Genomic DNA, 22,794 nt, shown 5'->3' with positions numbered 1-22,794 from the left:
GGAAGCTTTAGTTGATGCTTGATGCCTTGAAAAGGACTGACCTTTAGTTTTGTATTGAGGACGCAAGGACCGAAAGGATGACGTCCGAGGCTTTGCATTATATGCAGAGGGCAGGAACGCCGTCTTGGAAGCTGCCAAGGTAGTCATCATTTTGTCCAATTCTGGGCCAAACAGGATATCACCTGAATAGGGCAGAGACTCCAATGCCTTTTTAGAGTCCGCATCTGCCTTCTATGAGTGGAGCCAAACAATACGGCGGGCTACTACAGAAGTGGCAGATGCCTTGGAGGCTTGGAGAGCTGTATCCATAGCTGCTTTACCCAAATAGGAGGCTGCATCTCTAATGTGAGATATGTAGGACAGCTGTTCCCTCGAAGCATTTAAGGGAAATGTCTCTTCTAGGGCCTCTCCCCAATTCTCAATGGCCTTAGCAACCCAAGCCGTAGCACTAGCAGGACGAGTAATAGCTCCTGTAAGAGAGTATATAGATTTTAGACAAGCTTCCATCCTTCTACCTGTAGTCTCCTTCAAGGAGGTTGCAGTATGGATAGGTAAGGTAGAATATTTTGACCAGACGTGTCATGTGGGAATCCACAGCTGGGGGAAGGTCCCATTTAGTGCAATCAGTAGCGGGAAGAGGGAAAAAGGAACTTAAACGCTTAGCCAGCTCAAATCTTTTACTGGGCCTATGCCTCACTCATATGATCAGATAGCTGATCAGAGTGAGGAAATTCTGGTAAAATTAAATTTTGTCGTTTAAAGGATGGCTGTTTTGCCTTAGGAGCAGGTTCTGTTCTATTTGAAGAATAGATTTTACAGCTCAGTGCAGGTATATTCAATTTAGAGGAGGTCTGCTCGTCTCCCGAAGGGGAGTCAGAGTGAGAAAGGTCTGCATCTTCTGCCTCCCCAGGTGATCACTCAGAATCTAATAGCTGGGTGGACTGGGAAGATAACACAGCATGCTTAAAAGGTTTACTAGGTAAGGGTCTCTCTTTTTGCAGCATTTGTGAAAGGCTGTAGAGGTATCCGCCATACACTGCACTTTGGTAGAAAGTTTGTCTAACCATGGGGGAGGCAAAGAATTTGCAGGGAGTACCTGCTGTGGCCATCCCATAGGGGGAGCTACCACAGGGACCGTTAAATGGTCCGCAATTTTTGCCAGCACCTGTGAAAAAGTAGCCCAGGGTAGGTCCTGAGGAGAGGACATCGGGGCTGATGGGCCCGGGGCAGTATAACACGATGTACAAAGACCATCCTGAATGAGGTCCTCTGAAGTCAAGCCTGCTGAGCAGGAATTACAAGATACCAGAGTGGGAGGAGCAGGCTGCTTGTCAGTCTTGCCTCTGCCAGACATAGCTGCAAGAATAATGTAACACACAATCTGGCACAGCTGTATGTGTAATATAGCACAGTGTAGTGCGCAACAGCGATATATAGTATGAATTAGCCCGCACAAATATATGGAGATGTGAGGTACAATGAACCCCCGGATACCTTTAGTATTCCAGGGTTATAGTAGAAGAAAGGAAAAGGTATAAGCTGACAGTCATATGAAAAAGAAAACAGACAGCAGCGCTAGCATAAGTCACATACAATGCAGAATATGCAATATAACTGCAGTGGGCACTTGCATCAACACAGACTGCAGTGGCTGGTAGGCTATAGCGCTGTATAACCTGGCCCTTGGGAGAGGTATACAGGGAGACTGGCCCAGCGTTCCCAGAGACCTGAATGCAGAATATGGCTGCTGTGAGTCTCAGAGGGGACGGAGGGTGAGAGAAGAGCAGCAAGACCGCAGTGGAATGGCGCCCTGAGCTGGGGAAGGGGCCGCAGGGAGAGCGCATTCTCCACTATGCTGACTTTAACCACCGGGTCCCCTGGCCTTACATATGCCCTGCGCCAGTGCATGTAATGCCCTAGTGGACTAGTGGAGTCCTAGACGAACCGATGTCCACATCAGCGCCTCCAGTCTGTCTCCTAAGACCGGAGGTACGACTGCGCATATACGCAGGTCCCAGTCTTACCTGTCCCCTTGAATCCCGGCTGCAGTCTGGGGTCCGGGGAGCCTCACTAGCTAGGCCCCCTACAGAGCGCCGTCAAGAGTACCTAGCCGAGGGCTGGTGTGAAGGCGCCGCGGAGGGGTGATGGAGCAACAGTGCAGACGTCCCAAGGACTGTCTTGTGCTGCTGCTCATTAGTAGAATAAAACTAAAATTAAATCATAAAAACAAGCTTGGCTGCTTAATAGCAGCCCCCTGTTAAAACGGTGTTCCACTCCTGCCGGACACCAACGAAACTGAATTGCCCTCAGGCTGTGGGCGGGGTATAGAGGGAAGTACTGGAGCATCCTGGGATTGAAAAGCTTTGCTGTTGGTTTCCAGGGTCCTCCAAGTCCCACCTACACCCCATTGTCTCCCTGTGGAGTCCTAGGGACCCTGAAGAAGAACACACAGTTACAGACTGGTATTGGTTATTCAAATATGCCGTAGTTTTAATTTTCCATCTGCTTCATTAATTATCATGTCTTAATCCACATGTATACAATATCTCCAGTGTATTAAACTGAAATGTACATTTTTTAAAAGGATTTTTACTTTTATATAGGAAATTTTAATCCATCTTCATACCAAAAACCAGAAAGACTGCTTTCATTATTGTTAATTGTCTCCAATACAGGAAGATGCACATATATAATCAGTAATGTCTGCTGAAATATTATGTAGCTACTAACATACAGGTTTACCACCAACTTTTAGTAGAGCACCGTAGGCAATCATTTGTATTGTCCAGGTTAATTATGCATACAGCACTAAAAAAAAAATCTTACCTTTATTATAGTGGTAACAAAGATAAGCTTGTTTTCATACAGTAAAATGTGCAGTGCAGTTTTGCACTAAAAATATTGTAATTCACTTGTATGAACAGTCCACATTTTATTTCATTATCTTACTATAGCTGCTTTTTGGAATATGTAAATTGTATGGGTGGTTTGAGCTTTGCCATAGGTAAGGGACGTAAGTATGTACTGCTTTTTAATTTACACAATTGGACCTACTGCCTAGTGCATTTGAAGGTACATGACGACCACTTGTTGGCCTTTGGAAACTGCTTTCACCTGCCTTCATTAACCTCGTTTATGCATTAATAAGGTAAGAGGCACACATAGAGAGAAACAGTAATAACAGAGAATTTGATAAATTAGAGGGGCCTAAGGTAAGTGTTTGGTGCAGTGGGAGTTGTTTCTTTCTGCAACATAAGTTTTTCCTCATGTTACCTGTCAGTTCTCTATTTTCAAAGGGTGTTTCCTCTGTTGTAGAAATGATTGTATTTTTTTAAAGTACTGTCTTCCTAGACTATTGTATTTCAATGCTTCTATAATAACACTCTGTCTTTTCTCTAGACTGTACATGTTTAAATCTTGGAAGCCTTTTCTGATCATCCTTCTTACAAATCTGTGTATTATAATGTAAAAAGGCATACTTTTCTTCATAGAGATCACATCACTTATTGATATATTCCACAAAACAGGCCTCAAGACTGAGCCATGTGGTACTCATCATCCAAAACCTTTGTTTTGGTGCAGTTCTGTGTTACTGCAGCCTGTGTATAACCACACTGACCGATGGTCATTATTCCTCATTTTTCTCTTCTTTAAATAAATGTGATACTAAGTTTCCATTTGAGCTAAGTAAAGGGATTGCTTGCGTGTTGGTTCCCCAATTGCTCTAGAGCACAGGTTCTTAAACTCATTCCTCAGGACCCCAAACAGTGCATCTTTCCAGGTCACCTCACAGAATCACAAGTGAAAATCAATATCTTCACCTGTGGATCTTTTAAAATGCTTTAGTGAGTGATGAATACACTTGTGCACCTGCTGGGTGACCTGGAAAACGTGAACTGTTTGGATTCCTGAGGACCGAGTTTGAGAACCACAGCTCTAGAGATTCCCCAATGCATGCAATCCACAATATCATAACAGTTGGCTGATATAGCATTTGAGAGCTTATAGTCAACATTAGACATATTAAAATCTCCCGTAGTTATCACATCAACTTCTACTTACAACAGTGTTATTTTATTTGTTAATACTTAATCCAATTGCTCATCTTGTCTTGGTGGTCTATAACCCATTCTCATTCAAAAAACCTCTCTCTCACGAGTTTCTAGAGTTAACCAAATACTGTCAATACTATCTGCTCCATTCTTTGAATAAGTTTATTTATTTCCTGATGCACATACTGTATAAATCAATTCCATTGCCTTTTTGCCTATTTGGGTTTTTTAAACAGAGCATGTTTTATTCTATATGTCCTATTATCCTCTTGTTAAAGCCCTCGGATGTCATGCACCAGTGACTATAAAGGTAAGTGATCTCTGTGAGCTTCCATCTCTCCTAAATTATCTTTTCAAATAACAGAACAGAAAGACAGATTGGAATATACTTGTTGGCACAAGTTTTTACTCTGTTTCTGGACTTCTGCAATAGTAGTTTACATATATTAAAATAAATATGTCCATAGCAGATAAAAGAGTTAATACATACTATATATCTAGACATATATATATATATATATATATATATATATATATATTTCAGCCGTAGAACTCTTGTCAGGACTCTTGATACCCATTTTATACTTGTACTGGTAGTTCCCCTTTATAAATGGGTACTCACCTCAAGCTGGAAGGTGGGCTGCTCATTGTACACCCGTACAAAGATCTCCCCCACAATAAGTTCCTTGGCGTGATCACTGAACACAAAGTCGGCCCCGTAACTTTTATCACATTCTCCCTGTGAGAAAGGTTATTAAAGAGATATAAGAAATATACCTGGATGCTCGCATACACTAAATGATGATCTCAAACTTGCGGGTCATTCTGAATATTCCAGCATGGAAGCAGCAAGTTCATCACTTACACATCTCAGTGATCGCGGTGAGCGACAAAACTTGTGGGTCCCAGGGACCCACCACTTTAAAAAAATGGGGTCCTACCTGACCATTTGTGGGTCCCATCATAATTTATGCTTTAGAACTCCCCATATGCCTCAGACCTCCCCACATGCCCCTAAAATGCAGATCTGATACCCCCAACAGCATCAGATATCCCCACAAGCCCCTTATATGCATGTTTTAATTCCTCCATGATCTTTCAGGTAATAGGACTTGTCTGTTCACAAAACCCATAGTGAATACGTAGGCTTACCATATCATCACTTTAAACTGGGGCACTCATGGATTACACAGGTTATGTGGCTCATTAAAACCAAGTGAAATACAGGCATGAAGTCAGCCAGTCACAGAACCTTTGTAATTAATTCACGTGTCCCGTTTTAAAGCGATATTATGGTTAGCCACTTGAGGTAATAGGCATATTTATCAAAGTATAAATGCCCAGTCTTTACACATTATTTCGCACATTAATGCCCTTTACACATTATGCCACAGCAAAGCCCAGCCTTTACACATTATGCCATACAGTAATACCCCATACAAAATGATGCCGCACATTAATGCCCTGTAGTCCCCCTATGCTTTGCCCCCAGTAGTAGCCCCCCTGTGTATTGCCCCCAGTAGCAGTCCCCCTGTGCATTGCCCCCAGCAGCAGGTCCCCCGGTGCATTGCCCCCAGCAGCAGGTCCCCCGGTGCATTGCCCCCAGCAGCAGGTCCCCCGGTGCATTGCCCCCCGTATGCCTTCAACCACCTATGCAGTCCAATGAAGGTATCTGCTCCAATAGGTGTGAGTGACCTGGGCATTAGGCCCAGTCCACTAAAGGGCAAATAGGTGGGCCCGCTAGTGACCTGGGCCTAATGCCCAAGTCTCACACCTATTTGGGGGGCATATACCTTCAATTGGGCCTAATGCCCCCTATGTTGCCCGGGCTTGTGCCCGCCTATAGACCCACAGGCCTATTGCCTGAATTTATCCCACGGGCCTAGTGCCCGACAACCCTGGTGGTCTAGGGAGGGGTAAATAACGGTGGCCCAAGGCCGCCTACCCGCACGGTGGAAGAGGCTGCGGGGGGGAGCTTCGATAGCTCTTTTGCTTTCCTCCCCCGCAGTCCTCTTCGGTCCTCAGCTTCAGTCTTCTGCCGCTGGCCCGTCCTGGCCAGCGGCACCGCCTCTTCCTTATTGATCACGCCGTCTTCTGGCCTCTTGCGCGGCCGCCAGGGACCAGGGGTCCCTTCACCAGGTACCCGCCGTGGTGGCTTACCGGGCGCGGATGCTGTGCCGATGCTGGGATCAGACACTTGATCCCAGCAAGGCTTTCCACAGCAGCAGCCAATGAGAGTCTATCTGACTCTCATTGGCTGCTCTAACAGACAGCGTTATGTCTGTCTCTGCAGGGGGACGCGCTGTGCTGCAGCCAGCTGTCAGGGATTGGCCACAACACAGCGCGTACCCGGGGACCCAGCTACTTTAAAAAAGTGGGTCCCCAGTGCCCGATATCGGGTAAAATATGCGCTATAGCGCGTATTTGTGAACACTGCATCTACTCCTTAAGTTAAAAATCTAATTTCACAAATAACTCAGAATGGACTAGGGCTATTCTGCATGCTTGTCTTACTGTTTGTGTGGATTTGTACAGATGCTGTATTCCTTACGCGTTTTGTCATGCTCTCTTGTTCAGATTCAAGAAATTCCAAAAGCTCAGCTCTTGTTCCATTGTTCCAAATCAGATAGGGGCTTTCTGTATTACTGTTCAACATCTTGAGGATCTGGGGAGGAAATAAACGCAAATATAGTAACTTGATCAGGATAGGTCATGTCCTAGGATCAAGTCCTTATATGAATTTATATCTTTGGACTTCTCAGTGATGTACCATATACATTTCAGGGCTTAATTAGGTATTAAGTTAAGACAGAAAACAAGTAAAAATAATGATACTTCAGTCCTAATAGCCCCATGCACTCCAGTGTCCCCCAGTGGATGAAAGAGAAAACTTGGCTAAAGTACAGTGTACTGCTACCAGGTCCTATCGCTTGATCTAGAAATGTGATAAAACCATGGACGTATCAAAGTTCCTTAGAGAAGACATATATTAGAAATAAACTAAGTAAACTGCAGACATTCATCAGACACACAGTACAATACCTCTGTAGGCGAGGAAACTGAAAGTTTCCTAGCAATGTAAGGATTGAGCATCCCGGCTAAGCTTTTTCGTATTGTTGGATTTTCAGGTGTTTCCAGCTCTCCCATTAAGTACCCGCCTAGCCGGCTGAGTGCAAGAAGACTGAGTTTGGCAAGACTATTGGCAACTTCCTGTTGATATAGAGAAACATTCTGTAAATCAATGTATGGGAATACATTACAGGTAAAGAAAATATAATGTCATGTAAAATTACTTGCACAGAGTGTATGAAGTCATTAAGAAAATGTATCTTCTGAGAGGTTAAAATATTTTTATTAGTGAGTGAGCTGAAGGACCAATCAGAATACACAATAAGGGTGATTCTTCCTCTCACTCACCCAACCACTACATTCATTTTAATTTGCTGAATGGAAATGTGCTGCACGATTAGGTGGTAATGGTATCATACTTCCATGCCTTCTAAATGGTCATTACAGGTCACACTTCCCTTTCTGCAGCACCTCATAGCTCTGATTTTCAGCCACTGCTATGAGGAAGCACTAAGCCTCAGGAAAAAGGGGTCTATGATGCAGCCCTTATGGCTCCGGGGAGAATAAGGAACAGGTTAGTAAAATATTAAACTTAGGACAAAATGCATCTTTATTACAATGTTGCTTCAAAAGATAACTTTCTGCTATTTGCAATTCAAAATGAAATGGTAACTGATCAGATTATGTCCAAGCGATAGGAATTGCCTTCATTCCTTAACATAGTGTAATATAGGCAGCTTGGTTGAAGTGGGAAGAAAACCACACTATAGAGAGCATGTTGCACATACCTGTTGATTTGTGTCCTCATTTTTCTGTATACCACTTTCCTCCAATGTAAAGTCATAGTTAAAAGGATAAATAAGTAAGTGCCACAAAATCCCTGCATGAAATAAGTGTGTTTGCAGGAAGAAATCCACTGCAAAGGAGCTGACGCATTCCACCGCTAGTGCAGCCAATCTCTGCACCTTCTGTGAACAAGACGGAACATATTTTCTGGTGTTTAGATGATATGATTAGTGATAAATCTAACATAAGAGATTACAATGAATTATGCACTTTGTTTTGCAATAAACATAAATGCGAATTACAGAATAAATAAAACTGCAATAAAAAAAAAAAGACAGCTATAATACCAAACACAAACTGTTTATTAACAATAAAACCTGTAGATCACCAATCACTTCAGAATGATAGATAAGGTAACAATCATTTGACAAGAATTAATATGCTAGCAATGTAGTATCCTTAAGATTTGTCTGGATAAAGACTATTTGACTTATCTTTCAAATCTCCTTACACTTTGTTTCAGATGAAAAGCGGGTAGCAGAAAAAGGCTCTGAGTAAAAGAGCACTCATAGATCATGTAAATGTGACATGGATAAAACACAAGTTTGGGTGAAGACACACAGTATGATTATGAAAACCCATAATTTCAGAGTCTGCCAGGATCAACCAGAAAATTGTTGGTGTTGCTAGGGAAACATTCAAAGATAGTTGTGTTGCTAGGGAAACATACAAAGATAACTACAGGAAGCCCTGCAGCACTCCAAATGATGAACATGTAAGGTTGGTGGAAATTACATAATTCTAAGTAATAAGAAACAATAAAAGTTTATAGATCTTTTAATGAGCAGGGCTAAAGTCATCTGTTTCCCAATTATGACATTCCTCACAAAACAGATGGCATGCTCTAATTTTACCATTTACATGCACATATAAATATACATATCTAGGATAATAAGGATTAAAGTACTACCTTGCCATAATACAGCACTCTGCAGAGGTCTTTAATGATGTTTGGCATCTCTATAATCTTCTCTCTGCATTCTTCAAACTGAGCAGCAACACTGTAACACTTGCATATGTGTCCACACACCTGAAGATACAAGGATTATTTTAAAAGACCACTAAAGCTAAATATGCAAGTTGGTTTATACTGTGCGTATATAACAATTGCTAAAAAATAATCACAGATGTAGAAGGAAATGGTTTTAGGATTTTATTAGAGCTAAAAAATAACCAATTTACAAAAATGTGCACTGTTTCATATGCAGTTTCTCTTCTTGCTGCACATAAATATACAGTCTAACGCCCACTTTATGTTCCCAGAAATGAACACTTTTTTTTTTATGGTAATCCCCTGATTTTACACTAACACAACCTGCATTTTATATCAAGCAAGATGCAGTGAGTACATCAACACCATAATGTGACATGGTCTGAATGCCAACATTCACAATGTCAACACTGACATAATGTAAACATGTTGACATTATGAATACCAACAGTCAGAATGTCGACACTTGAAATTATGGTTAGGGCTACAAATAGGAGTGTTGACATTCATAATATCAACATTATAGATCATGGTCAACAATGTGAACTTTGGTAGATATATTTGTGAATTCTATTAGAAGCACTTCAATATAAAATTCATATTTTCTATTTATTTAAGAGACCATTTGTTTAGGGTAAAACCCCTAGAAATTACATATACTTTAGTGTTAAAATAAATCTGAATCTTTCCAATTATATTACAGCTGTATTCTGTTGAAAAAGTGCACTTGAGTAATAAGTTAAGGTGCATACACACGTAACGATTTTTTTAATGATTTGTCGTTATCGACGTCGTTATCGTTAAAAAAATCCTTCAGTTTCTGAGTTTGTAGTTCATCGTCCATTTCAGACTGTCCAACATAACGATTTTCATTAGAGGAAGGAACATTTTTCGTTCATCGTTGTAAAAATCGTTCATTACACTTCAAAAAATCGGTCACTTTTTCAAGGGAAAATCTGACAGATAATCTGACAGAAAATCGTCGGTTACAAAATAGTTACGTGTGTATGCATCTTTAGAGGGAGAAGCTACAGATTGAGCAGTTTTGTTGTTTGAAGTCATAGGGTGAAGGACACAAGCATTAGCTGATTTGGTTCCATGATCAGTTGAGTAACATTCATGGAAGTCTGAATCGAATTAGATATATTTGAAAAAAAAATATTCTAATAAAAAGGTTACTGTGATGTGGTTCAATACTAATAAACTGAATGTATCTACTGAAAATCAGTAGAGATGTGCAGGTTCGGATTTACTCGGTTCTTATCGCCATTTTAACGCAAGTTCGGAATTATTTTATTGGCTATCCAAAACACGTGATAGCCGATAGCCAATAAAATGCCGTTTTGAGATCCGAGTAAATCCGAACCCGCTCATCTCTAGAAATCAGTACTACTGGAAGCCTGTTATCCACAGCATGTCTTCAAACAAATGAGAAAAAAGTATTCTCAGACCACTATATAGTTCCAATGTGTATTATTGTAACAATGTATATATGTTATTCTTTTATGCCACATAATCATTTTAGTGCAGTCACAATGCCCTTTACCTGTACAGGCATATCATCTGGTTTACTTGATCCAGTTAACACTGAAACACAGCGAGAGAAAGCTTCTTGTAGAACCTGAAATAAAGTACAGAGACAATAATGGAACTTAACAGAGAGGTAACAAGCAAATATATAAAGCAGCAAATGAAAAAATTACATTAATAAGAGTATGACCTAGGTTTACCATTACTATTAAAAAACTATAAGTAGTTCCCGGGTGGTGGGAACAATGTCACTACCCCCATTGTTCTACTATTCTCGACACTTTGTTTCGTGGCCCCTTTGACTCCCGCCGTGGAGTCATTTTTGTTTATGTTCCTTTATACCTCTTTTCCCTTCCTATGTGTCCTTTCCCTTCCCTTATCCTGTTTGCAGGCTATGTGCTGTTTATTTTCATTATATTTTTCTTTGTCAGTGCTGATCGACTCAGTATATATAGGATGTTTTTGATTGATATTCACATCGTTGTAGATTTGCCAAGTTGGTGAATTTCATGTCTATTAATGTTAAGGGTTTAAAGTCCCCTCAGAAACGCAGAATTGCCCTTCGCTATTTTAGAACTCACAAAATGGATATTATAGCGATTCAAGAAACCCATTTTGCCAAAGATGCCTCTCCAACCTTTTCCGACCCTTACTACCCGTCTGGTTATTTTGCCTCTGGTCCCACCAAGAGAGGTGGAGTGACAATCCTTTTTCATCGCAACTGTAACTTTGTGTTAAAATCCCAAGTAGCTGACCCTTTGGGCAGATATCTTGTTCTGATAGGGGAGTTAGAGGGGAAAATTGTAACAATAGCATCAATTTATGCCCCGAATACTGGTCAAATGTATTTTATTAGGAAGTTTTTTAGAGTTACCCATAAAGTATGTTCAGGCCAGTTAATTTTGCTCGGTTACTTTAATCTGGTTCCGGATCCTCTCATGGATAAATCTAGTGTTGCGGGTGGTGGTTCTTCTGCTGGTCCTCCTGGGGCCTCGGGGTTTTTTAGTCGGTTATTCCTGGAGTATGGTCTATGTGATGTTTGGCGGGCTATGCACCCTACGACCCGTGATTACACCTTTCTCTCCCGTGTACATGGATCGTATTCCAGGATTGACTCGCCATTATGGATAAATGGTCACTACAACAAGTTAGGGGTTCAAACATTCTCCCTGTTACATGGTCTGACCATAACCCTTGACGCTCCGGTGGGACTGTGATGGGTCTATTCCTCTCAACGGAAAGTGGAGATTTAATAATTTCCTTCTAACCTCTCTAGAGGCAAAACAGGCAGTCCAGTCTGCTCTTTCAGAATAGCTCCAGCATAATAATCCTGCAGATACTACACCCTTTAACTTTTGGAGGATAGACTTCGAGCCCTAGAAGTTCAACATAAATCTGACCCCTCCAATTCCACTCTTTTACAAGAAATTTTAAAAGTTAGAGACGAACTAGAAGTCTATACTTTGAAAAAGATTAAATCCACTATTGACAGGATGAACCAAAAAGTTTACGTTGATGGTAATAGGGCATCTCGCCTTCTAGCCCGAAAACTGAAGGGAAAAGTGGCTTGCGCCTCAGTCCAGGCCTTGTATAATTTCTCAGGAGCCAAACTGACCAATCCATTAGATATTTCTAATATTTTTGCAGAATACTATTCTTGTCTCTATAATTTGAAAAATTAGGTAAACACAGTTCAACCGACATCAGAGACTATCTCAGCTTTCCTTTCGAACCTTTCACTGCCCTCACTTGCTGATCACTCTTTAGACTTTCTAAATACTCCCTGGACGGAGGGGGAGGTGAGGGATGACGTCAAGTCCTTGAAACGTGATAAAGCTCCTGGTCCTGATGGCTTCTCTAACAATTTTTATAAGGAGTTTCACGTAGATCTTATCCCAGCACTGATGCAGGTCTTCGAAGAGGGAACCAACTCCGGCTCATTTACCCCTGATATGCTTGAGGCACGTATCATTACCATTCTCAAACCAGGCAAGGACCCCACTTATCCGCAAAATTATAGACCCATAGCCCTACTAAATACCGACATTAAATTATATGCAAAATTAGTCGCCAATAGATTAAATCCGCTGCTCCCAGACTTAATCAACCCGGATCAGGTGGGCTTTGTTTTGGGTCGCCAAGCTCCAGACAATACACGAAGAGCTTTGAATATTATTGAGCATTCTACACGAGTAGCGGACCCACTCCTGGCGCTTTCATTAGATGCCGAAAAAGCCTTTGATAGGCTACATTGGGGCTATATGAAGGCTGCACTATCCAAAAATGGTTTTTCAGGTCGGTTTCGGATCAGGTGGGCTTTGTTTTGGGTCGTCAAGCTCCAGACAATACACGAAGAGCTTTGAATATTATTGAGCATTTTACACGAGTAGCGGACCCACTCCTGGCGCTTTCATTAGATGCCGAAAAAGCCTTTGATAGGCTACATTGGGGCTATATGAAGGCTGCACTATCCAAATTTGGTTTTTCAGGTCGGTTTCGGGTTAAGGTGGGCTTTGTTTTGGGTCGTCAAGCTCCAGACAATACACGAAGAGCTTTGAATATTATTGAGCATTTTACACGAGTAGCGGACCCACTCCTGGCGCTTTCATTAGATGCCGAAAAAGCCTTTGATAGGCTACATTGGGGCTATATGAAGGCTGCACTATCCAAAATTGTTATTTCAGGTCGGTTTCTAGACGCTATTCTTGCATTGTATAGTTCACCTGGGGCGCGAGTGTACTGTAACGGCTTCTTGTCATCTTTGTTCCCTATAAGTAATGGCACCAGACAGGGTTGCCCCCTATCCCCTTTAATTTTCATATTAGCTATAGAACCTTTAGCAGAACACATCCGTACCAACCCTCTTCTTCATGGTCCCTCTATAAATAGGTCTCAACATAAAATTTGCCTGTTTGCGGACGACGTCCTTTTGTTTGTTACGCGCCCAGAAACTTCTCTCCCAATTTTACAACAATTACTTTATGATTATTCTGCGGCCTCATATTATAAATTAAACACATCCAAAACGGAAGTTTTAGCACTAAATGTCCCACCCCAGCTTCTGTATTCCCTTAAATCCCAATATAATTATAACAGGCAACCACTGTCTCTCCGTTATTTGGGTATTTCTTTGACGGCTAATGAAGACAAGCTTCTTGAATTTAATTATGACCCCCTTTTAAACCAATTTATTGCCTTCACAAAAGATTGGATGAACCATGAGGTCTCCTGGATGGGCAGAATGGCGGCCGTCAAGATGACCATTCTCCCTAAACTTATGTACTTATTTAGGTCAATACCTAGGACCCTCCCTTCTTCATTGTTAAATAGATTTTACGCGGTGCTAAACAAATATATCTGGAATAATAAGAGAGCCAGACTCGCTAAGAAATACTTAATGATGTCCAGATCATCTGGGGGCTTGGCATACCCCAATCTAGCACTTTATCAAACGGCATGCTTGATTGACCAGCTCAGTGATTGGTCGAATGTTCTTAACCCTAAACCCTGGGTCAGGCTAGAGAGTGATATGTTAGGCAAATTCCCCCTTTGTGATTTACTCTGGATTCCAACCAATTTTAGAGTCTCTTTCAAATCTATGTCCAGGGCAACAATAGCTTCTCTCAAAGCGTGGGATAGCCTGTCTCTCCTTGTACAATTTAACCTGCCTTCTCTCCACCTCTCTATCCATGGTTTATCATTTTTAATCCCAAATTTAAACCTGCTTTCCTGGTACCTCAATGGTATCTGTACTCTCTGAGACTTCTTTCTGAATAATAATCTTCTTTCCTTCGCCCAATTACAGGTTAACTTCCATTCCCTCTAAAGATTTCTACAAATTTCTTCAAGTTAGACATTGGATACAGTCCTTTCCGCATTTAGCAGGCTCGTCGAAGATGATTCCTCCCCATGTATTTTCACGCATATCTTCAATTTCACGCAAAGGAGGTATATCTTTTTGGTAATCTCTTCTACTCACAGCGGAAGAGCAGGACAAGATACCGGCCATTATTAAATGGGAATATCACCTAAATATATATCTGGACTCACATGAATGGGCTACCCTTTTATTTTCTGTATTTAAAATGTCTAGATGTATTTCGCATATTGAAATGTATGTGAAATTGTTCTACCGCATTTATTTGACCCCCGATAGATTACACAAAATTTGGCCTGCTCAATCCAATTTGTGTTGGCATGCATGTGGCCAAATAGGCGAGATATTCCACATTTTCTGGAATTGTTCTACTATACGCCCCCTTTGGTTGGAGGTGGAAGATTTGATCCTGAAGGTCACGGGTATGCGGTTATCTCTGACCCTCTCTACTGCTCTTTTACATTTTTTTCAGGATGATGTTCCTACCCCACCATAGATATTTTATTAGCCGCGTATTTACTGCTACCAAGGCAGCTATTGCCCAGTTCTGGAAGCAGGATAAACCTCCCCCACTACCTTTGATAAAGTCCAAAATAAATTATAGTTTTCGGATGGAAACTTTAAATTGCTCTTACTCTTCTTCTGCTAACTCACCAATGATTAAGTGGTCCAGCTGGCAGGAATTTATAATGACGAACTCATGTCTTTCAATAACCACACATTGATATATTATAGTTTGGATGTATTCTATATTTTGGTTAGTATAATGGTAGTTCTGGAGTGTTTTTTTTTTTCTACTGTCTATGTAGATCATCCACTGACTTTGTTTTGATTTTTAGTTATATGTGATATTTTGATTGACAATTGCCTGTATTTCCCCCCTTGTTATATTTTTCCCTTTTCTCTTTTTTCTGTATCCTCCCTTTTTATTTTTTATGTCTTTACAAAAACAAAATTGAAAATTCAATAAAAATTATTGTTTAAAAAAAAAAAAAAAAAAAAACTATAAGTAAATAACCTACATTACTGTCATAAAAAATAAATTTTCAACAAGATCTAACTCTATTTATTGATATTTTAAAGTAAAACATTATTACACATTCGTATAGAAGAGGTTTCTATTATAGAAAATAATGGGGTAGTTATATACAGTACTGATATATGATCTGGTACCTCAATGCCATTTTCCCTCCTGAGCTCCTCTGCATTAAGTGCGGAACAATTTACGGTGTGAAACGCCAACTCGGTGGCAGCCGGCAAGAGAGAAACCTTTGAGAACAGCTGATTATCCGAGGTCTCAATCGTGATGGTTCTGATGAGCATTGGATAGCCAGCATACTTGTAAGGCTGGAGATCTATTATAAAAAATAACCATGAAAATATAAATAGTCAGATCCATTTTCACCTTCTGTATAATAACTAAAGCAAATATTCTTATTATTTCCATTTTGTGCTTCATTTGAAAACTGCTACTTCGAGTACTGAATTTCAGTACATGAAGTAGCAGACAGTTATGGTTACTTCCTATGGCTAATGGCACATGAGTACAATGAGAACACATATTTTAGTCTTAGGATTCTGGTGCATACACTCTATTTGCCTGCATACAGCAAGCAGTGAAAATACTAATATTCTCAATGTACAACAAAACCCACACAAACATCCATGCATAAACACTGCGTGCATGGGATTGCATTCAAAAGACCCCTTATACACTGTCAGAGAGAATAATAGTGTTCACTATAGGATTTTTTGGGGCAAGGTGCGCATCACAGAGGAAGGCACATTTTAATTTTGAAGGGCAAATTTTGGACATGACGCATCTTGTCGCTAAAGCTGAAATTTACAGTTCTCGCATTATATGAACTATGCAAACTTTTCCATACATTTTTCTTTGGGTACTTATTTATTAATTACGGTTATTAATAATTAATATCTGTGGTTTTCCCATAAATGCTATGCGAAGTCAATTAAGCACATGTTTTCCACAGCTACATTTTATGTAAAGGAAAATCTGATTGAAGTTACAAGCAATAACTTTTATATTAATTTTAGAAGTTTTATTTACATTTGGATTTTATAAATGAATTATTGTGCTACATAATATGCCGCTTAGAAGTGCCTTTAACAAATGTTATGCCACAAAGATCTTTCCTAATATGCCAGCAAGCAAGTTATTAAGCCTAAAACAGATAACTACCCACTGCCACATGCTAAGCCAGCGGGGTCTCCTTACCCCGGGCAGAAGCTATCACAACTGCCCAAGCAATGAAGAGCAGGCTAGCCAGGAGGATTCAAGGTCTGCACCACAAGATTCCTTTCATCACCCCACCTGCTGTAACAGAGAATACCCCCGCTCACACTATCCTGGAGACAAGCAGTTCCCGCCACAGTGAGGACAGTTTCATGTCCTTAAAGGGCAGGAGCATTGCTCTAGTTACCACTTTGGTGTTGTAGCCGGCTGAGTTTGCCTCGGCTAGAAGAGGCAAACCCAGCCCTTCTGTCTCAGATACTCAATGAAGCGGCACCAGATCTACAGCACCTAATCACAGCTAACTCCGGAGGTCACCTCCACCTTGTCCAGAGTTCGGCTGGAGCTCAACAAGGAGAGGGAGCGCGGCAGCTGGAAACAGCAGGAGAAGTTCAGCTGGGCACCTCCAATTAGGGCAGGGCACGTTTTAACAGCATTAAATTGGACATGGCGCGGTGCACTGCAAATAAAGCCTAGCGGGAACACTAAGACATGCTTTTACTATATACATTTTCTAACACTAGTATAAGCATGTCAATTATCATAGACAATCACTAAGCAGTAGCATTGGGTGGGAGCGCTTGTAATGTGGCACCATTTTTGAATAATGTATGCTCCATTACTTACATTCACAACAATGTATTGTGGTCAACTGATTGTTTCCAATGACACCAAATGTGATTGCATTAGACATCCAGTTCAGGTGGCATTTAACACACTTTGTTTTGCATGACATCCCATCTACACCATACAGCCTACTGCATTCAACATATGTGGTTAAAGTTATTTTCTAGAAACAGAATGTACCAAATGTCAGACATCTCTCCTTTATTAGTAGCTAAATGGAAAATGGCAAGATCACAGAGCTTTGTATATAATGCAAACTGAGTAATTTCTAAAGCTCACCTATCACATTTAAAAAAATGACACGTTAAACAAAGAGTATATAACTAATAATATGTTTAACGTTTTACATGTCGCCATGAATAAAGCTAGCTGCTAGCTTTCATACATTGTCCTTAAATGATGATGAGATTAGTCTCATGGAAACGTTTGCTCAGCAACAAAATGTAAACAATGCCTAATGGGGCTCATACATCTGCAATGTATTGCCCCAATACCCCATTCTGCCGACGCTGGGGTTGCGGAATCTGGGAAATCCAACATGTTGGAAATCCTCGATTCTTTGATCCCGACTAAAAAATGATTGGGACTGGCGAATCTGAGATTTTTAACATGCTGTTTTTCCCTTTTCCCTCATCCACCAACTGATTGTCAGTCAATGTCCGCAGATCGAATTGACAGAACAGGGAATCAAGGCTGTAGATGTATGGCCAGCATAAGGCATTTATGACGACATGGAAGGGGGGCAAATGGTCAAAGTCAATAGGTCGACAAGTGCAAATGGTCGACACACAAAATGTCGATATGGATGTATATCGACAGGGACAAAAGGTCGACATGGGAATGATCAAAACAAAATTGGTTGGCACTTTTTTTTTTTTTTTTTTAACCATCCCTTCTAATGCCTAAACCTAACCGTTGGGGTAGGTGCCTAGCCGTCTCTCCTAGTGCCTAATCCTAACAAAAATAAAAAAAAAATGTTTTGGCCATTCCCATGTCGTCCTTTTATACCTGTCGAACTATTGACTGTCGACCATGTGGTGTCAACCTATTCAATGTTGTACATTTTATTGTTGATCTTTCAACTGAAACCCAGAAGGAGAGGGCACAGCGTACTAATGAATGAGGTCCATTTGCACCCAAGATCCTGCACCTACAAATATTAGGGAGCTATAGGAAGCTATCCAGGTGGCATGGGTCAAAATCTCTCCAGGGGTCTTCTGTCCACTTGTGGAATTGATGCCACGTTGAGTTGCTGCACTTTGCCAGGCTAGAGGGGGTCCTAAACGATACTACCCACACATCCCATGAGTTTTGGCACTTCAGTGTATATAAACAATTTACAATACCAAGAACAACTAGAAAAGGGAAACCAATAGTGCTGTGCTGGTGGTGAAACTACAATAGCCTCCTGAGCGCCCTCTTAATCCCACTAAAGCACATAATTATTTCTATTTTATGGCTTCTCTCGACTTCCACATTACAAATTATAATTCACTGTTACCTTCCTTATGTCGATTGAAAAGGATGCTCTGAGTTTTCAGAATTAGGATGATATTCTCTGGATCTGGCCCATCCACAATCTTGGCTGATTTTGTACACAAGAACTCATAGGCTTTGTTAACTTTTTCAAACATATCCTGGAAAAAAAAAAAAAAAAAGTAAGGTACACAAACTAAAGGTTTACATGTACTGAAACGTTGTGTGTGGCATTCACACATTGAGTGTCTATAGGTAAAGAGCGATTTCAAGTACGTCACAGGTTGCGCCACCAATTCCATCATTTATCCTAAACAAAACTTGCTCCATCTGTATGTATGGATTATTGAGGTAATGTAAACATTATGTAGACACCTGTTCTCAGTTAAATTGAATATGTGGCTAATTTCAACACTTAAAATACTAATACTGCAACATGAGTATTTATGAAAATTCATATTGATGTTTAATGGTTGATAGTTATATATAAAACAATTATATTTTTATATATATGTTTTTCTTAAGTGTTATAGTTATCTCTTTGTAAGAAAAATATTATTGCTCTAATGTCTAAAAGTTGTTGGGATATTCATCGTAAAGCTATTGTATAGTCAATGGTTTTATCCCTTTAGTCTTAATAGCTTGTAACTTTTTAATACCCTGCAAAACAATAGGTAGCTGTTCTATCACTAAATTTCGGATTATTGTTTTCTATAGCTCAAAGCACCTGTAGCAAAAGCAGGTGACAGACTCCTGTACAAGACTCTTCCAGAGAAAAAACTCTGGGGTTGCATATACAGTGTTTCTATATCAACAGAACGGGATGTAGTTGCGGCCGCCGGTCTTAATCCCGACACTACAATCCCGGCAGGGGATTTAACATAGGCGTCGGACTAGCCCTGTCGGGATTAGAACCGGCAGCTACACAGCCGTTGTCATTTCAATCCCATTCCCAACAAAACAGGTGAAAAGTATTTATGCAGCATTTTTTTCATAGGAGTGTCTTAAAAAATGTTGAGGGCTGAAAAACAGAGTGACAGCTTTTTATCTGAAGATGTTAATCTTTTTATTTGAGCAAAATCCAAAACTAAAAAAAAAGCACTTACTACTAATACTCATTACTAATACTTACCATAGCCCTTAACACTTTAACATATACAGATGCGTCCTTCCACATCTTTGCTGCAATCGCACCAAAAAGACCCTCTTGGTGCGCCAGGTCCAGTGAGACTCTGCTAGTGCCGGCTGAAAAAAGCATCTAAGTCGCAATGTGATGCGCCAAGGACGCACCAGCAAACGGTGCTGATTAATTTGATGTGTGACACTTGTATATCTGTGTGCAACTGAGTCTCTGAATCTATATACACAGTGCCACAATGTAGCGACTGCAGCTTTTTTCATTCCAAGTTCCGTTGTGCTTCATATACAGACTCAGATGCACACAGATATACAAGTGTTGAACATCAAATTACTCAGCACAGTCTGCTGGTGCGTCCTAGTCAAATTGCATTGCGACTGAGACACATTTTCAGTAAAAAAAAAAAAAAAAAAAGAAAGACACCCAAAGCTAGCACAGTTGCACGGGACCTGGCAGCTCACTCACGACAGCCTAGTCGCACTGAGTGACATTTCGAGGTTAGATGTACGAGGACACATCTGTAATGGTGCGTACCCACTAGACGATATGCTCCCTGAGCGATATTGTCTAGTGTGTCCCCGGCAGGGTGTGCTCAATGTCGTTCATGACATTGAGCACACCCGCTGAACGATATCATTAACTATATCGTTCAGCGCCGGGCTCTCTACCCCATTCCATAACATGCAGCAACCTTACGACATCGTCAGGTTGGCCTGCATGTTAACCCGATGAACGATGATGACGAACGACCCGCGGGAACGCGCGTCGTCGTTATCGTTTTTGTGTTAAAAATGAACGATAAAGTGGACGACTGAACGATATCGTTATCGTTCAGTCGTCCACTTTAATCGCCCAGTGTGTACGCACCATTAGTATGACAAAAAAAAAAATCAGTGCCAAAATAACCCTAGAAGTTATTGCCACCTTCATATACTTTACATTATTGGTTTGTATACAAAGTGCAGAGCATATGTGAGCCGTGTGCAAAGGAAAACATTAGACAACTCTGCCTGATAGATAAAAAGACCTCAATTAGAAAACACAAAAAAAAATTAAGGTAGATAAAATTAATATAATAGGAATGTACTTAGTAACAGTTAAAGGAATGTACTGTACATAGAAACAGGCACGCTAATATTGTCTGAGGGTGGAATAAACGTTGATATTATAAACGTTTTGTATACGAAAATATGCAATAAATACAAACCCGTCCTTCTGGATTCTTGTCTGGATGAAATTTCTGGGCAAGTCTAAAGTATGCTTTCCTTATCTTACCCTCCTCTTGCCTTTAATAAAAAGAAAGGAAAGATTAGTTTCACGAAACAAAATTCTACTCAGGGCATTTATCCCTTTCCGGTGTGCTCACACCATTGTATAAACGGAAAAATAGTAATGCTGTCCTGCACATTTAAAAAATATATTTAATCTGTTTTGCTGTGTTAAGTAATGCAGCTTTATTTAATGTGTAAGATCAGAATCCACATGCACCGTATTGAAGTTATTCTTCAAAGGAGACAGAAGCTACTGGGCCAATGCTTTGTATGTATGATAAGGAGAAAATACAGTGACTTAAGATGAGTAGTATGTGAACTAGTTTATTGCACGTCCTTTAATGCAACAGTTCAAAATTACACAGCAGAATGAAATACAATTATCAAAGTAATAATCTTTAAACGTACTAATATTAGCATATTATAGTATAGTTTAAAACTAAAATAGATGTATAAAGTATTCAATTCAAGCTTTAATCACTTAACTGACAATCGTTTTTTTTTTCCAAAACCAGACAGAAATTGTCTTTTTTTTTATTTAATAAACTTTGAAATGTATTTTTAAATATATATATTTATTTTATATTTAAACATAGCTAGGAGGTGTTTTGCAACCCCCTGTGTCCATAGGCACCCATTATAAAATCACCCCACCCCATCAGAAATAGCCAACCCCCCAAATGGAAAAAGATCCCCAGCATTATCTCCCCCCAAATGGTAATAGATCCCAGGGGAGAGACCCCACCCTCACCCCCAGTGTCAATGGGCCTCCACTCTCCATAGGTCACTGTACATTCATTTAAATTTTTTAAGAAATCCCCTGGACCCTCATCTTGCAGCAGCGGAGCGTGAGGCATGGGGGGCTCCCCAGCTGCAGCCGATCTTAACACACACAGAGATCAGCATATTATGTTCCCCTCCTCACACTTTTAATTTAGGTGCATGTTCCCCGGAGTCGCACAGCATTCTGGGGCGCAATGTAGGGAGTAATGTCGGCGGTCACAGATCGCAAAAAAAAAAGGGGTCCTTAGCAGGTGGAGGAGATCAATTCTGCACATGAAAGGATTTCCTCCATTAAAAATGTGGGAAGCAGAGGGGCGGCACTGATACACGTGAAGTAACCTGGTGAGGTAAAGCACTTCTGGTTGCAGTCGCATCTCATGCGTTAGTGTCAGGCAAGTGGTTCAACATAAATACATCAAAATAGGATTTTTGGTCAATTTACCGTTGAATCCTTTTCTCTTAAGCAGGCTGGGGAACACTGGACAATGGGGGGGATTGTAGGTTGGGACTGGAGCTGGCACTTAAATTAAACTGTAGCTTTAAAACTTAAGCTCCTCCCCCCTGCAATCCCACAATTCCAGTGTTCTTTAAGAGAGTCCGGAGAGGAGTAGCAGGTATCCCTTGAAACTGTTAGAGCAACCAAACAAACCAGTAGGGAAACGACCGGTCAAGACCCAAACACCTCGCATGCCTGAGCGTGATGGAGGGAACGCAGTGTTCCCCAGCCTGCTTAAGAGAAAAAGAATCAACGGTAAATTGACCAAAAATCCTATTTTCTCTTGCAGAAAGGCTGGGGAACACTGGACCATGGGATGTTCAAAAGCCACCCCCAGGGGAGGGAACGCTCAAGCTGCCTGACAGGAGAACTGTACGCCCAAAGTGG

General features: G+C 40.7%; 1 protein-coding gene across 4 annotated transcripts in view; it reads right to left on the bottom strand.

Moving 5' to 3' along the window:
- The window catches only part of DNAJC13 (DnaJ heat shock protein family (Hsp40) member C13), a 232,834-nt gene that overhangs the window by 35,639 nt on the left and 174,401 nt on the right, over positions 1–22,794 (bottom strand). For all 4 annotated transcript variants that reach the window (XR_015875677.1, XM_088462805.1, XM_088462806.1 and 1 more), the window contains 9 exons: positions 21,065–21,143; positions 18,745–18,880; positions 15,539–15,720; positions 10,505–10,579; positions 8,878–8,997; positions 7,910–8,089; positions 7,095–7,262; positions 6,604–6,717; positions 4,675–4,791 (listed from right to left, as the gene is read on the bottom strand). Coding sequence is in view for 3 of the 4 variants with exons in the window: in XM_088462805.1 (XP_088318931.1) it covers positions 4,675–4,791; positions 6,604–6,717; positions 7,095–7,262; positions 7,910–8,089; positions 8,878–8,997; positions 10,505–10,579; positions 15,539–15,720; positions 18,745–18,880; positions 21,065–21,143 (1,171 nt within the window). In the remaining variant the exon portion in view is untranslated. The remainder of the gene's footprint in view (positions 1–4,674; positions 4,792–6,603; positions 6,718–7,094; positions 7,263–7,909; positions 8,090–8,877; positions 8,998–10,504; positions 10,580–15,538; positions 15,721–18,744; positions 18,881–21,064; positions 21,144–22,794) is intronic.

This window comes from Taudactylus pleione, unplaced genomic scaffold (genome assembly GCF_031769625.1).
Source record: "Taudactylus pleione unplaced genomic scaffold, aTauple2 ptg000053l, whole genome shotgun sequence".
In the NCBI taxonomy this organism is placed as follows: Eukaryota; Metazoa; Chordata; class Amphibia; order Anura; family Myobatrachidae; genus Taudactylus; species Taudactylus pleione.
Note: the sequence above shows the minus strand (reverse complement) of the source record. Positions and strands in the feature narration are given on the sequence as shown.